Raw genomic sequence first — 16,614 nt, 5'->3', positions numbered from 1 at the left:
CAAAAGTAGAAATAATAACACAAGGCCCACATTACTCCTCTCTAGCTTTAGCTATAGCCACTTTTCATGCTAGCTTCTCACTAATGAATTTTGAGACTATATGCATCTGATTTTCCAAATTTGCCTCAATTTATATAAGCCAATATGTAAATGAGGAGAAATCTCACGAAGTTGTTTAAGTCAAATGAAGTCAATTCTATAATATCGGATAACAATTTCCCCAATTTCTTATCAGTCCAGGAAAAACACTATGTTCACATGTTGAATGTTCAGGAAAATACTTTCCTCAGTATGTTTTCTATGTGTCAGCCACAGTTCAGTGTAGAGGGCAAGCTAATGAAAATATGACACCACACCTGCTTCTGTAAGCTGTTAATTCTAACGTAGAAACTAAAATTGACATAAACTGGTCCTGGGAGCGGAGGTGCACACCTGTGGTCACAGCTCTAAGAGGCCGCATCCGGAAAACCATGAGTCAAGACTAGTCGGAGCTGCAGAGTAAGACCTGTGTGAAAAACAAACAAACGAGAGTTGATTGCTAGCCTGAGGAGAGCCAAGGGAAGACAGGCAGTGATTGATGCTGGCAAACATCCACCGAGTGAGCAGGGTTTCCTGGAAATGCGGCAAAAGAACCGTAAGGAAATGGGAAACCATGAACAGAGACTGGAACAATCGCTGAATAAGACTTATCTTCAAAACGAGGGCACCAAAGAGACAGCATAAAGAAATGACTGAACCTGATGATGGGCTTGATGTTGGGACATCAAGGGAAGGGACACCAGTCAGAGCTGCCACCTAGGGTGCTGTAGGAGTGACTGATAGCTTTGCTGACAGACCTGGGACTGACTCATCCGTTTATAGTGAAGCTGTGTAATTGACTCAAAGAGTTTTGTGCTTGATGTGACTCTGGGAATTTGTGTCTCTGTGTGGAGATACAATTGCATGCCCTGAGGAGTAGGGTGCAGGTATACATCTAATAAGAGCCTAGGCTGGATACAGAGAATGTGGGATTCAGCTGTGATGAAGAAGTCAAGTGTGTAGTCACATGGGGAGGAGTGGAGTCTAAGGTTAGTGCACCAAGAAACCATGTGCGTTTCTGTAAACAGAACCCAGTGGTTTCACTTGCTATACAGCTCATAGAGGCTTTTAGTGGAATGATATGTAACGCCACCCTAACCCAATCTGTTCCACAAATGAGCGAATCTCTAATTATTACATTGTCACGAATCTGTTTTTAGAAGGGTTTCTTCTCTTTTGTTTTCTGAAACAGGATCTCACTATGTAGGCCACACTGACCTCAGACTCTCACTCCTGCCTCTGCCCGCCACATGCTAGGATTACAGGTGTGTGCCATCACATCTGGCCTTATACTCTTGGTTTTTTTGAAGAATAATTCATTTACTGAGGAAATATCTGTTCTTTCATCCAATGTCATTCTGAATGACACAGCATGCCAGCCACCATTTCAGTCCTGAGATCAAGGACAGAGGGAGGCCAACCCAAGTCTGCTCTTTATATTTATATCTGCAAATTATATTCTCATTGACCTAGAAATAGAAATGCAAAAAGGGCCTCTCTTTCTTAATTACCTGTGTGACTTAATAGCAATGATGTGTGGGTCTGTGCTACACTTCCAAAATGAGAATCCCCTGGGGAGGCTGGTGACTCTGCTGTTGTTAAGAACTCCACAGGCAGTGTTAGTGTTGGGTGATGGCTGGGAACTACTGCTCTAGGACGTGTGTTGGAATTACAGAAACACTAGAAAACATTTATTCAAATGTAGGAAATAGAGTTGAGGGCGCTTGGCAGCATTTGAAAGCTTGAATTCCATATAACAACCTCACCAGGGAAGGAAGTTCATCAAAAGAAATTAGCAAATTAATAGAAAGAAAGCATAACAAAATGACCTTTAAAGATATCCCAGGAACGAGAAAATAATGCCAAATCTTATTGGGAACCAGAGTCTCCATTTATAAATTTTGTAAGATTATGTTCATGAATAATGAAAGACTTAATATATTCAAAACAAGTGGTGCTGAGCAGAATGTAAAACTCTTTGTGGTAGATCTCTTTGAATCATTAGATGACAACTGGGGCTTGTTTGGGAACATTCTTCTGTGCATTGGGTTGACGAATTACTAAAATTTAAACTAGTTTAAACTAGGGCTGGGGGATGGCTCAGTAAAGTGCTTGCCTCCTAAGCCCAAGGACTGAGTTTCATCTCCAGAGCTCACATGGTGGCATGTGCTTATAATTTCAGTGCTGGGGCAGTGGAGACAGCACTTTCCTGGGGACTTGCTGGCCAGCCTAGGCTAACTGATGAGCCAGCATAGAGACCTTGTCTCAGTGACAAAGAAACTGGCTCTGGTGGAATGACACTCAAGGTAGACCTTTGCCTTGCACATGCGTGTACACGTGCACATGTGTGCACACACATACAAGCATACAGAGTCCAACAGTTAAACTGCTTCTTGAGTTAGATTTGTGAACCAATCACAATGGTAAGAAATTGACCAGTCATTATATGTAATTTCTATATAGTGGTGAGCTGGCAAAAATGTACCTACAGGGTGATTTTAAATGCTGTTTGTCATATATAAAAAAGATTATCTGAATATTTTAGAATGCCTTTTCTGGCATATATGCGGTATGTGTATGTGTTCATATGTATATGGAAACACATGCATGTATCATTGTGTGTGCTTGCATACACATGGAGGACCACAGTTGATGTTAAGTATCTTCCTTGATCACAGTGTACTGTCTATATGGAGGCAGAGTCTCACGCTAAATCTGGGCCTTGCTGGTCCAGCTAGTCTAGCATACTAGACTTTGCCCCACACTCTCCTCCCCGCTGCCTTGTGATCTGGGATTATAGGCAGCTCACCTCACACAATCAACTTTTCTGTGCGTTCTAGGGATCCAAACTCCTGGTCCTCATGTTTGATCAGAATGAGATTTACCCAGAAAGTCATTTCCCCAGCCCTTAGAGAGCTTCTTATGAGCATAGACATGACCCAGTGAGAGATCATTAGGGGAAATAGCAGGAAGTAAGTATTTTCTTGCTGACAAGGAATATAAAACAAAGGCCTTTAAAATATTGAGGGACAGTGTCATAATTATTACAAATTATAGATAATGCTGTACTTACAGTTCTTAACAATTGTCAGGAAAAATAGCTTTATTTGCAATGATCACTATAGTGTTAGATACGGTAGAAAAAAATGCTTGGAAAGCAACATAAATGCTCAGTGCTGGAAGATAAATATGTTGTTAAAATAAGCAGCCAAATGGACTTTCATGCAGCCAGTAAAATAATAGTTACCAAAATCATAAAATTGCAAATATTTATTTTCTATTGTTAAGTCAAAAAGTATCCATTCAGGATGCTAAACAGAATTATAACTAAATACATGTGCACGTATTCCTAAGACAGATTCTTGGATTATTTCTTGAGAATAGGTTTAAGATCTTCATTCCATGTGTGCTTGTTGAATACCCACAATGCATCACCAAGCAGGTTGGCCTTGTGGCACTAGTGGAAATTATGTCTCATTTTATATTCTTTTTTCAAACTTTTTGTCTGTTTCCTGAATTAATGGCAATTGTTGATGTTATAGACTAAGTAACTCATTAAGTTTACATGCTCTAATTTGGGCCCCCGTATTTTTTTCATGTGTCAGTCATTCCAGTGTAGAATACTCAAGGAGGTAGCTCTTTTTGTTTTTGCTTAGTGAAAACTACAAACTTTCCTTTCCTGTTTGCACTTGTGAGATGACAGGCTTAATCCTTAAACAAATAATTGCTGCAGCCCTTGAGGACATATCCCCATGCCTGACTGACTGGAGGAGCACGGAGGACATATCCCTGTGCCTGACTGACTGGAGGAACACGGAGGACATATCCCTGTGCCTGACTGACTGGAGGAACACGGAGGACATATCCCCGTGCCTGACTGACTGGAGGAGCGCTGAGGACATATCCCTGTGCCTGACTGACTGGAGGAGCGCTGAGGACATATCCCCGTGCCTGATTCCCTGCTCTCACCAGCTCACACGCCCTCACATATGCCTGTGCCTGCTTCCCTGCTCGCACGCACATCCTTGCTCACGGTGCTCCTTGGACCAGACTCTCCCATTAAAATGTCATTTTAGATTTTATCACAAATGTTATTTCCCAAAAAGGATTTAGATAATGAGCACAAACTGGACATTTTTTAACCTTTTATATTTTTTAACGTCAGCTATAAAAAGAAAAAATAAAGATTCTTTATTTTTTTAGCATGCTAATGAAATCAGAGCTGCTTTCATATGTGTTACCTTCAAATTTGTTGCTGTGACAAAGCACCATGACCAAGGCAACTTAGAGAAGGGAAGAGTTTATGTTAGGCTTAGGGTTCCAGAGGGTCAGAGTGCATAGAGAAGGAAGAGTTTTATATTAGCTTAGGGTTCTAGAGGGTCAGAATCCATAGAGAAGGAAGAGTTTATGTCGGGTTAGGGTTCTAGAGGGTCAGAGTCCGTAGTGCTGACTGGAGGTCATAGGTAGGCATGGTAGCTGGATACAATGCCGTGAGCTCACTTCTTGAACTGCAAGCACAAATCAGAGAGAACAACTGGAAATGACTCTCCGAGCTGGCCTCTAGTGACATCCTCCAACAAGGCCACAACTTCTAAACCTCCTCAAACAGTGTCACCAACTGTGGACCAAATGTTCAAGTACAGGATCCTATAGGAACAGTCTCATTCAAACTCCCACAAAAGGGTCTGCCCTGGGGGAGAATAGGAGCCTGCAGAAGTCATCACAAGAATTCTTGTCTAATTCAGCCCAAGTTCTCATGTAAATAAGAATTGCTAAGATGTAACTTTTTCCTGCCATTTTTTATTGTCTCAGCAATTTATATTTTCCTTAATTGGATTAATGGGAACATCTGGTTCCTCCATGGGAAGATTTGATTCTGGACTATATCTGAAGGCAAACTCGGCCACCAATCATAAACACTAAATCTAGCCTTAGGAAGTCAGGGTATATAAGCATTCAAATGGAAGATTTTCCAAAAAAAATAAAAAAAAGAAGTAGAAGGTTTGGTCTGTTTATATTAAACATGACAGCGAATGTGATCTGCTTGCTAGGAATGGTCTTAATAAAGGTTGAGTCAGAGATGATGTGCAGAGATATTCGCAGTGCATGCCTGAATGTAGCCCTCTGAAAACGCACGTTTCCTAGTGTTTCCAGAGATAATGCCACTTGAAGTCATACTTCTCACTTATTTTTTGTCTCCACTTTTATTTCTGGCTAGAGGGGAAAAAGAAAAATAAGCACATGAAAGTATAATCATATGTGGCTTGTTTTTCATTTCCATAGCATTCAAGTAAAGATGTTGATTTTTTAGGTCCATTAGAGGCTCAGCATGGTGACACCATTCCGGGATAAGTAGTTTGCATATTCAGAGGTCTCCCCTGGAGCAAGTGAGATAGAGAACACATGGGAAAGTAATTAATTTTGCAATAGTAGGCTGAGGGGACTTTTCTGGCATTAATTTCAGAAGAGAGCTGATATTAAAGAGGACAGTAATAGGGGATGCACTTTGAGATAATAGAACTGAAGCATCCAAGTGTCCCTTTAATGGGACTGTTGGCTCTCGTGATTATATTAACACTGACTCCAGAATAAAACAGTCTCAACATTGGGAAGGCAAATAAGTATTAACACTCAGAACTCTCATTTAACTGATAGCTCCAGTTCTACTCAACGAATCTTTATAGAACTTTTAGATTCCCGTGAACTTCAGATTTGTGTTCAAACTTACTCCCTTTCTCCTCTGTCAAAAGGTTTTCCACTTCCTCTCTCTAAAAATCCTACTTCTTAATTGGTTGCTTCTGGTCTGACCATGTAAAAACACTGGGAGGTAAAAGCTACAGAAGATATGGGATTGTGGCAGACAGGTGACTGTGGCTGAGGACATATGCTCTTGTCAAGGACCAGAGTTTAGTTCCTGTTCCCAGCACCTACATCTGGGAGTGTACAACCACCTGTAACTCCAGGTCCTCGGGATCTGATGTCTCTGGTGTCTGCAGGCACTTGCACTCAGACACACACACACACACACACACACACACACACACACACACACACACAGAAATTCTTTTAAAAAGATGTCAGATAAACAGTTAAATATGGAGGAAAACATTGGTTATTAGAAAATAAAGTGACATCAGAGCCTTTGAGTTCTGATCGTTGAAGGCAGCAGGAACGCAAGTACTGCCTTTCTTAGCCTCTTCTGTGCCATCCCACGCACTAAAACCCCTTTCTTTCTTGTTCTGAAGTCATGTATGCTTCTTAACATGGAGGTTACAGGTACATGGAACCACACCCAGCTTTTCCTGGGGACTGGGACCTGAGCTCATGTTTCATGCCTGCACAGCAAGCACTTTGCCTGCTGAAGCCATTGCCCCAGGCCCCATAGCTAGCTGGTGCCTCACTCTACCTCTGCTGTAGCTCGTGATTATGATTAATCCCAGGGGTGGTCATGCATATGAGGCAAATACCCCACTCCTGAGCAATGGCCCCCACTCTTCCAAACCCCTTTTCTATCTACTTAGCTTGACCTTCTCTTTCTCTGCAGCTGTGTTTGGAGTGGGGACTACTGCTTTGAGGCGTTTTGAATCTTTCGAGAGTAGCTACAAAGTGGGAAGAGTGAAATCCTAGTGTTTTAAATTTCAATTTTGTGCCTTGTAGATCAAAATTATATTCTGATTTATTGTGCATCTGTTTCCCTTCAACCAATGTCTCCAACTTCTGTGCTGCCAGCCCTCTGGCCTGGAACTGATTATTTAGGGGGAATTTGTGGGGCCATCTGGAAACTTGGGCAACTGGAATTTCTATCTAATTTCTAATACATGTTTTGATTGATGCTAGTTATGTGGTTTATTTAATTATTTATCCTCCTGTCTGTTTGCCATTAGAAAAGCATTTTGTAATTGGAAATGAATTGTTTTCAAAGGCTTTGGATTTGGCATCCCTTTCCACGGAGCATTCTCAGTACAAGGACTGGTGGTGGAAAGTACAGATTGGGAAATGCTACTACAGGTAAAACCTTCCTCAGCTGTGAAAGTTTTAAAAGTGGAAATATTTTTATGTCATCCAATATGATAGTGAAAAAATAACCAAGATTCCTCATGAAGCAGTGGCAACTTGGGCTTATTTGAGCAAACGTTTTTCTGAACCGTCACATGACAGCAGTAAGGACATGTGCCCTGAGAACTTGTCACACAAAGAAGCTGAGGCCAGAGCTCAGTTGTCATTTCCATCATGAGCTGGTTGGCGACAGACCTGGGACTAGAACCCAGAGTGTTCACTTCAGTCTGTCCTCCTGGCTTCAGTTCCTCACTTATACAAATGCCTCACATCTGTAGGGCGCCCTGCAGAGCTCGCTTAAGACTCATGGCATCTGGAGTTAGCTGCTCAGTTGACGAAGTTTGAGCCTGGCCAGTGTAAAGCAAGTTGTCGAAATTTATAGAGCTAAGAAGTGATACAGCAAGAATTCCGCTTCCTTTACTGGTTCTGGTTCTTTTATTAACACTTTATTTATTTAGTTCAGATAGAATGTAACCATGCAGCTCAGACTGGCTCTCATTTTCCTCTTGCCTCAATCTCTGGAAGTCAGCATCAGCAGTCTGCCACACTCTGCTCCTCTTTCCATAACCCTTATGGTTTTCCTAGGACCAGAATATTTTTTAAATGTGCTTAATGTTTAAATACATCCAAAAGAAAACAAACTGAAGGCCAGCAGAGGTGTTACTAATTTTAGTGCAATCTGACGCTTGCTGCTAATATTCAGAAAATTTAGAATCTTTGGGGAAAATGGAAAGGAAGAACAGCCATATCTTATAATGGTGAATTGCTTTTTATTAGTAAGAATTAAGATAGGCTCCAGCTGTTGTGAGTGACCATCAGCATTTCTAGACCAGCACTCTGTGAGGAAAAGGAAGCAAGCGCTTGTGCTGTTGTGGAAATTACGGTGACTTTCCGTTTAGACACCTCGCATACAGCTCTGAATCATTTTCCCCACTAATAAATTGAAAAGTGTTTTGTACAAGAGATAATGTGAGATAGTTATAACATTAAAATTTTATGAGTTTAATTCTTAAAGACAGTTTTAACATCTTGAGCGTCTATACAAAACCTTGAGATGTGGTTAATAATTAAAGGAAAGTATAACTCAGACGCTTTCTACTGCCCATAGGTGACACCATTTATATGAGTGTGTCTCCTTTCAAATGAGTGCATTTTATCATGTTAAATTATCATTCTGTCCTTCAGAACATCTTTACTGTGTATTCAGAGTTCACTCATTCACAGTCATCCATTAGCCAAACATTAATGAGCAACTTCTCTCAAATGGGACCACAAAGATTTATTAGATGTTACTTTCAAATGCTGAGACAAACAACACATAATTATTATGATGATTCCTATTATTATGGAAGCAAGTGCATGACACACTGGGAACCCAGAGAAAGAGCTTGTGACGTCAACTGTTGAGGTCAGAATTGCTTTACTAGAGGATGTAGCCCGAAGCTGACTTCAGCCTTTGTTCCTGGCCACTGCACATGCTGATCTTACCTCTGCACTCTCGATTTCCTCTCCTACTGCCCAGCCCCACTGCAGTGCCCTAATTCTAGACATTTCGTTTTCACTTACTGCAGTGGTTCTCAACCCTCCTAACACTGTGCCCCTTCGATACAGTCCTGGTTACTTTCATTGCTACTTCATAACCATAATTTTGCTCCTGTTACGAATCACAATCTAAGTATCTGATGTGCAGAATGTGCATGTGGTGTGTGACCCCAGTGAAAGTGTCATTTGACCTCCAAAGGGGTCATGACCCACAAGTTGAAAAGCACTTACTACTTCTGGGCATTTTAAGATCTGCTGTTGAGTTCTTACAGTGATGTCTTCCCTGTGGCTTCTGCCTCTGCTTCTGATCTCATCAATCCTGCCTGCGTACGGTGAGGGGAACTGCACAGACAGACAGCTGCTGTTGGCTCCTTGATGTCTCTCCATTTGGACCGTTAGTGCAGTCTAGTGCTGTTGTCCCTGTCTGTGTCCCTCATGTCTCTCACTGTTTGCATTGTTATGTCCTTTTCAGTTAAACGAATCCCTCAGCCTGTCCCTAACATGCTGTCCACTTTCCTGTCTGTGTGCTTATATCATATTGCTTCCCCCGGAAATGCACTCCAGCACACACCTCACCTAACAGTTGGATCCTCATCCACTGTTCTCTTGATTTACTCACTCTTCTGCAAGTAATTCTCCTCTTGGCCATCTAAGTCATTGAACACATTTAGCCCTTTTCTGTCACGACGTTAAGGGCATGCTTGCTATCCTCTTCGTTTTTGCATCTCTTTAACATCGTGAAATGTGGGATGGTGAAGCTTCACAGCTGTGTGAGGTTCATTTGCAGGGAAACGGATGGCAGCTGTAGGGCATTGTCTCTCTGGACTCTCTGGCATTGGCCTGAGTTTGGGAACCTGACTGATGTGTCATTTATTTATTTATTTATTTATTTATTTATTTATTTATTTATTTATTTATGGTTTGTCTAAATGTATTTCTTGAAAGTGTGTGGGTGGGGGACTAGAAAGAGAGAGAGGGGATGTGTGCATATGTGGAAGCCAGAGGCCCTCTTCTGGTGTCATCCTCAGGTGCCTTACATCTTTTTTTCACATGTTCTCTTGGTCTGAAGTTGGCCTACTGGGCCAGGCTGATTGTGCAGTAAGGTCCAGTGATCTCCCCACTTGTCTCTGCCTCCCCAGCATTGAATTACATGTACATGTCAGCAGGCCCAGGTTGTACATAGTTTGGGGTATTGAGCTCTGGGCCTCATGCTCTATTTCAAGTACTTTATCAACGGAGCAATTTTCCCATTCCTTAGATAGCTTTGAATATGCCCTACTCTGTTCTTTGGTTCAATTCATTTTATTGTTTATTATTTCTGTTTCTCAGAACTTGGGGTTCTTTGATAATATTTTATACATAGTCTGTGAAGAGGAAGGGACCTCCACTTCATTACATGCCCTCTAACTTTATACTAATCTGTTGAAGTCACCTTACATCACTTTAATCCCATCTTCCAGCAGCTGCTAGAATATCAGTTACACCAATGCTGAAGTCTAGATCATGAAAAAAGTGACCAAAGCTATTCTTTCCAGCCTGCATGTGAGATTAGCACCACGGATCATATTGTAAATAATTTTCAGTTTATTTTACAGAAAAAAGTATATCTAAGTAGCTCATAGATTGCTAAGAGAGAATAGTTATCAGAAAGCAGAACAGGTCTACTCAGGACAAGTAGCTCATAGAATGCTAAGAGTGAATAGTTATCAGAAAGCAGAACAGAGTAAATAGTTATCAGAAAGCAGAACAGGTCTACTGAGGACAAGTAGCTTGTAGATTGCTAAGAGTGAATAGTTATCAGAAAGCAGAACAGGACAAGGTGAATGAAAGTCATGTGTGCTTTGGTGAATGTCCTGGTAGTAACCATGCTTCCTGGGCCACAGAGGTGGACATTGACATCAAATCAGTCACTTAGGCAAGGATCAAGTTTCAGATTCACAGAGGAGCTGTCACTAAAGACAAAAGAAAGCAAGATCTGTAGAAAAGCGATGCTGTAGCTGTAGGATGCAACCGGCGATTGTTGCCTTCTTTAAACTAGTATAGGAATAACTAAAGGGGGCGGGCTTGTCTTAGGGAAGGAGATGTTGTCAGAGAAACACTGTCCTTTAGCTCTTCAGCGAAGTGGCAGCTCCACAGTTATCCAGGTCACCTGCCATATGTGCAGCTGATCATAAGCTCTCACAGTGGTGAACCGATGTGACCCCGTTAGAGACAGCTTGTGGTGCTGCTGCAACAAGATTGTAGTCTTTACACCATCCGAGGCCTAGATTTCTCATGACTCTGGGAGACAGGTGACTTCTTGCTAGCTTTTGTTAGCATACCTGTTACTGTCTGTGTGCCCAGCAGCACCTGGTCTATGCTTGCTCTAGGGTGAGATGTGTCTGTTCATAACCTCAGGGTTTGAAAAACAATGATGTAACGTTGACTTTCCAATTGCATGTCTGATTTTTTAAATGGCTGTTTCTAGGTTAGGAATGTACCGTGAAGCAGAGAAGCAGTTTAAGTCAGCCCTGAAGCAGCAGGAAATGGTAGACACATTTCTCTATCTGGCGAAAGTAAGTAAATATTCTTAAGTTGAGTGAAAACTGTCTACTTAGGGTGCTGGCCACTGAATGGGGTAAAGTTGCCAGTTCCTTCTGGAATATTTGGCAAGTTAATATGTTCAGACTTATTTTTTATAGCAAGTGAAAAATAGCATATAGAGGGCACCCCCGGCATAAGACTGTGGAAAAGAAGAAAATCCCTTTGACAGATTGGTTTTTAGGACAGAAGGAAACACCATAGACTCACCACCCTGTAGGTAACAAAAGGGCATTTTCTGCAATCTATTTTGTCGCAAACCTAAGCAGGTTGTAGAAAACAAGCCCCTTTGTTTTCAAAACAGGATTTCACTGTATAGTCCAGATAGACTTTGAACTTACCATCCTCCTGCCTCAGCTTCTTGGGTAACTGAGATTCCAGGCCTATGCTAGCAAACCCTGCTCTAAGATCAGGGACCATTTCGTAGATTGTTTTATAGGACATAAGTTACTCAGCTCTGAGCACGATTCAGTATAGGATATGGTAGCAGGCTTGTTAGTAAAGACAGGTTAATTTAATCCATAAAGTAACCCTACAGCGTAGGTTTTATACTTGACTTTGTGCTCCTAAGGAAAATGAGACTACAGGCGGTCAAGTTTTCAGCACCACTGAGCTGAGAGCAGCAAGCTCAAGTCCACTGTGCTGTATGATTGACTGTAGCTCCAGTACAAGGGCCACCTAGAATTTTTCAGTGCAGATTGAACATTCCTAATCTGGAGTGCTCCCAAATCTGAAATGTACTGAATGCCACCATATGATTGCCACAAGTGGAAACACGGGTGCAATAAAATTATTGTGTAAAACTGCCTTACATGTAGATGGAAAAATATCACTGACACGGCTGGAGACGGCTCAGCAATTAAAATATTTGTTGCTCCTCCAGAGGATCCAGCTCGATCCCCAGCATCCATTTGGTAGCTCACAACCATCTCAACTCCAGTTCCGAGAGATCTGACACCCTCTTCCGGTCTCCAAGGGTTCTAGGCACACAAATGGTGCACAAACATAATGCAGACAAAACACCCATACAGAAAGTAAAAATAAAAACATCTTTAAAAAAAAATCAATGAATTTCACGTTTAGACTTGTGTTCTGCAATACTCCCAGAATACCCCCAAATCAGAAATTGAGAATACTTCTGTGGTAAAACGTTTCCGAGAAGGGAAGCTCTACTTGTATGGGATAAAGTCATCGCCTGAGCCTCATCAAGGCCTCTTTGAATGAAAACACTTGATGAAGTGGTAGGTATTACATTATTGTGGTCTATCTGTAGAAAAGTTTCCAAGTTAAGAAGTGTGCTGTGCGCAGGAAAAGAGCGGGAAGGGAGGGGAAAGGGCCGTGACCTGCTGTCTTCTGGACGAAACACAGACATCGCAATCATGATCTCATAGCAGTTAGAATTGCCTATGCCTAAACTCAGTCAGTCACAGTTGAACAAAGGACTTTTAAGACCACACTCCATCCCACTGAACTTTTGTCTTCAGTTGTGTATCCATCGGTGAGCCCTCCAGGCTCCTGTGGGTAGCTCGAAACCCATAGTCATGCACGTTACCCTGGTTGAAATTAGTGACTCAAGAGACAAACCAAAAAGATGTGAATATCAGAGAAAGACTCATAGGGAGTGGAGGGTTGGTGTGGGCAGCAGGAAGATGCTTCCCTGGTCTTTTCTCGTTTATGTATTACCCAGTCTTTGTGACAATAATATCCCCACAGTAAACATTTCTTGGGGTGATAAATTTTATGTACAATATGCAGATAAATTATGTCTATGAAAATTCTTCAATTTCTGGGAGAAAATTTGTTTCTAACCAATAATTAAAGGTTGTCATACAAATGCTATTATTTTAAAAACCAGTAATCTTATTAAAATATACCTTGCTTAAAATAATCTTATTGAAATATATCTTGCTTTTAGGTTTATATCATCCTGGATCAACCTGTGACTGCTTTAAATCTATTCAAACAAGGCTTAGATAAATTTCCAGGCGAGGTGACCCTGCTTTGTGGAATTGCCAGGATCTATGAGGTAAGGTTCACGTTATTTTTAAAGTTGCTGTAAAATTGAGGTTGTGTGCTACTTTAAAAAGCTCATAGGCCCTTGGGGTCCCAGTAGGGAGCAGTTTATAAAATTAAGATCGTTGGCCGTGATTCAGCAGTATAAGGAGAGATTTTGCTGTGTGTGTTTAATTCAGCTAGATTTTTATATTGAAGTATTTTAAACACCCAGAGGTCAATGATACAAGACAGGAATTTAACTTATTTTTCCTGCATGGGTAGCCTGTTATCTCAGCACACTTAACAAGTGTAACACCAACTATGTGGGGTTTTGTTTGTTTGTTTGCTTTCCCCATTCCTGGTAGACATGCCTGAGCCTTCTAATCTGTTTCGTTGGTCTGTTTGCCCAGCCTTTTCCCCAGTTCATTCTAGTTACATTTCTGTAGTTTTCTAATGGGCCTGGTAGGTTTGCCCTGTCGGGATTGTCTTCACAGTTTGGACTCTTATTCTTATACAGTTTTAGATTCATGTCTCAGATTCAGTAGAAAAGTTTTATTAACTTCTCTTCCCTGCTAATTATTATAGCATTACAATGATCCTGAGGCTAGATTAGGTAATCCTACTCCCTGGTTTTTCTCTTTTACAATTGAAAATTTATCTCTCTGCTCTTCCATATTGATTTTAAGACTGGTGCCTTGAGAACTATTTTTTTTTAGCCTTGCAGGCATAATGACTTAGATTGACAGTTAATATTTGATTGACAGGGTGGGTAAGTAGGCTGCCTTTCTTTCCATTTTCAAGTATGACATAACTCTTTAGTTGCTTCATTCATTTTTGTCCTCTGGTGAATGTTTTGTGATCATTCCCAGAAAGGTTGTCGGGGAAGTCACCAAGCCACACTAAAATTCAGTCCCTCCCAAAACACAGCATACAACATCCAGCACGGAACATTGTATTAGTGGGAAAAGACACAAAACAAATTCAGAAGTAAAGGGAAAAGGCTTGCAGGCAAAGTTCAGAGGAAGCAAGGGATAAGCTTCCAAAATATCTCGGCTAGTGCAGTGTTAATCGACACTACCAAAATCTACTTATCCCAGCTAGGGAACCGGTGACAGACAAAAGTGCAGATACCACCAAAGTCCACATTGGGGACCATTGACTTTTTTGGGGAGGTTGTTACTTACAGGAGTATAGATGAAGGGTTACTTATGAAGAAAAAACTCATAGACAGTTGCATCACCAAAGCCCATCCCAGCCTGGGTGACAGCTCCCAAAAGCTGGAAACCCGGAGCATGCTGCCAGCTCACAGGTCGGAGACTTGTCTGTTTCAGGCAGTGCAAGTGGTCTGTGCTTTTCCAGGTAGGTCTGCTGATCTTTGCCTCTCTTAGGCAGCTGAACTGGTGCCTGCTTCCCCCAGGGGAGTTGGCTGGTTCGTCTTGTCTGAGCTCAGCTTTTCTGAGAGGGCTACTCTTGACAGTGGATATATGCTTGGGGAAAGAGGAGCCTAATGCCTCTGGTCAGTTTCGGGGACTTCCTGAAGCATTTGAGTTGTTCACTTTTTGAGCTTAATAGCGTCCCTGCAGGATGGACTGTTTCAGCTCTGTTCAGAAGAACACCCTTTTAATGAGCATCTCTGCAGGGTAGTCACGACATGGAGTCACAAGGAGCACACTTAATACTTCCAGCAACAAGCTGTGACAGCTCCTGCAGAGTGTTGTCTGCCAGGAGTCTCATCAGAGACTGTGTGTGGACACCATATGCCTATCATGTACTAGAGTTAGCAAACCACACGGTACCAATAGTGTCGCATTAGCAAGGCTCTTGTCATCTGGGGAAAGTTTGTATCAGAGCAGGAATCAGCTGAGTTCCCCAGTGCATACCTTTCTAAGAATAGCAACCTCAGGTCTTCTGTTAACTCTTCCATGCACACGTGTATTCCTAGGTATAACATGAATGGATGTACTACTACGAATGGATATATTACTGTGAATGAAATGTTGTAATTTCTCTTTGATGATGGTGGATAGAAATGCATTACTTTTTAAAAGTCAGTTTGATATTAGCCACTCTTTAAATTTCAAGATCTTATTGACAGATTCTATTAAATATCCTTTTAAGAATCAGTTTTGATGTTTTACTTTAAACATTGTTTAGAACTTTTAATACAATATTAAACACATATATGTCTGTCTTCTTTTTTATGTAAGAGCTTAAAATTTAATAGAAGGCATTTACATTAGACTAAGAGCAAATGTTTAACCACATCTGAAGTAAATTACAGATCTCTGTTTTCTTTAAATTCCTTGAAAGATGCTACTTGTAATATTTTACAAACAAAAGTGGAAGAGATTGAGGATTTCTATGTCTAGATGATAGCTTATGGATGATTTTTATTTCCTTATACTTTCTGTATGAAAGAAAAAAATAAAAAGGAAAGGAGCATGATTGTTTCCAGGTTTCAGCACCAGATGAATGGGGAGGTGAGGAGAAAGACATAAAAAAGAAAGGAAACGACATGACATGACTACTCCTATGTATGGTGGAGGAGAAAATTTACTATAAACATGTGGGAGAGCATAGGCAGAGGCAGGGACATCTGGGAGAGTCCAGAGAGAACATGGCCAGCCTCAGCTGTGCCATGTGAGGAGACAGGGAGCAGGGGAGGAGAGAGAGGGGAACCAGGTACAGCAGTCAGGAGGCCCATAGGTACAAAGTGAACGGTAACCAAATGGTTGCATTATATAAGGAAGAGCAGCCCAGCTTCCTGGATAGGAGTGGAGTGCTCTAGCCAAGAGGCCCCTGTAACAGGCAGGGGCTGAGGGATGCAGACAGAACCTGTCTGGTTAGGTCTACTTTGTTATGTTAAATAGGCACCTTAGGCATTTGTCCTGGATTTGAAACCTAACACTATGTTTTTAAAATTTTGTATGAGAAACTTGAATTCTGTGTTTTGTTCCTTTGATTTGATTTCTTGAGACAGGGCCTCTTTATATAACCCAGGCTGACTTGGAACTTACAGTGTAAAGGTTGTCTTTGGACATGAGGTGATACCCTCCTCTCAGCCTCTTCTCTAGTTCTGTATTACAGGTACAGACTGCCACACCCCACTAACAAATTTTTTTGAGTGAAAATAAGTAATTTTTAAATTGTCTAGGAAGAAGCTTCCTTTCTGAAACCTAACTTTAACACACACACAGAAGACTTTGGCCAGTCAAATCAAAATGTCAATATTTTCTATCTTTACTCGTTGTGACCTTAAATAGGTGGAGCATGAACAAACCTTTGACCAAGATGTCTAGAAAGAAAATAAAATAGAGCCTCCCATGGAAGCCGGACGATTCTTGCTATTGCTGATGGTGGCTA

At 41.3% G+C, this 16,614-nt stretch overlaps 1 protein-coding gene across 1 annotated transcript in view; it reads left to right on the top strand.

Annotated features, from left to right (window-relative positions):
• The window catches only part of Ttc8 (tetratricopeptide repeat domain 8), a 55,410-nt gene that overhangs the window by 24,576 nt on the left and 14,220 nt on the right, over nt 1–16,614 (top strand). The window contains exons 7-9 of the mRNA XM_048449406.3: nt 7,001–7,086; nt 11,144–11,231; nt 13,172–13,282. Coding sequence (XP_048305363.1) covers nt 7,001–7,086; nt 11,144–11,231; nt 13,172–13,282 — 285 coding nt within the window. The remainder of the gene's footprint in view (nt 1–7,000; nt 7,087–11,143; nt 11,232–13,171; nt 13,283–16,614) is intronic.

The sequence above is a fragment of the Myodes glareolus genome, chromosome 11, assembly GCF_982192425.1.
Source record: "Myodes glareolus chromosome 11, mMyoGla1.1, whole genome shotgun sequence".
Classification (NCBI taxonomy): Eukaryota; Metazoa; Chordata; class Mammalia; order Rodentia; family Cricetidae; genus Myodes; species Myodes glareolus.
This window is presented reverse-complemented; position numbering and strand designations above follow the sequence as displayed.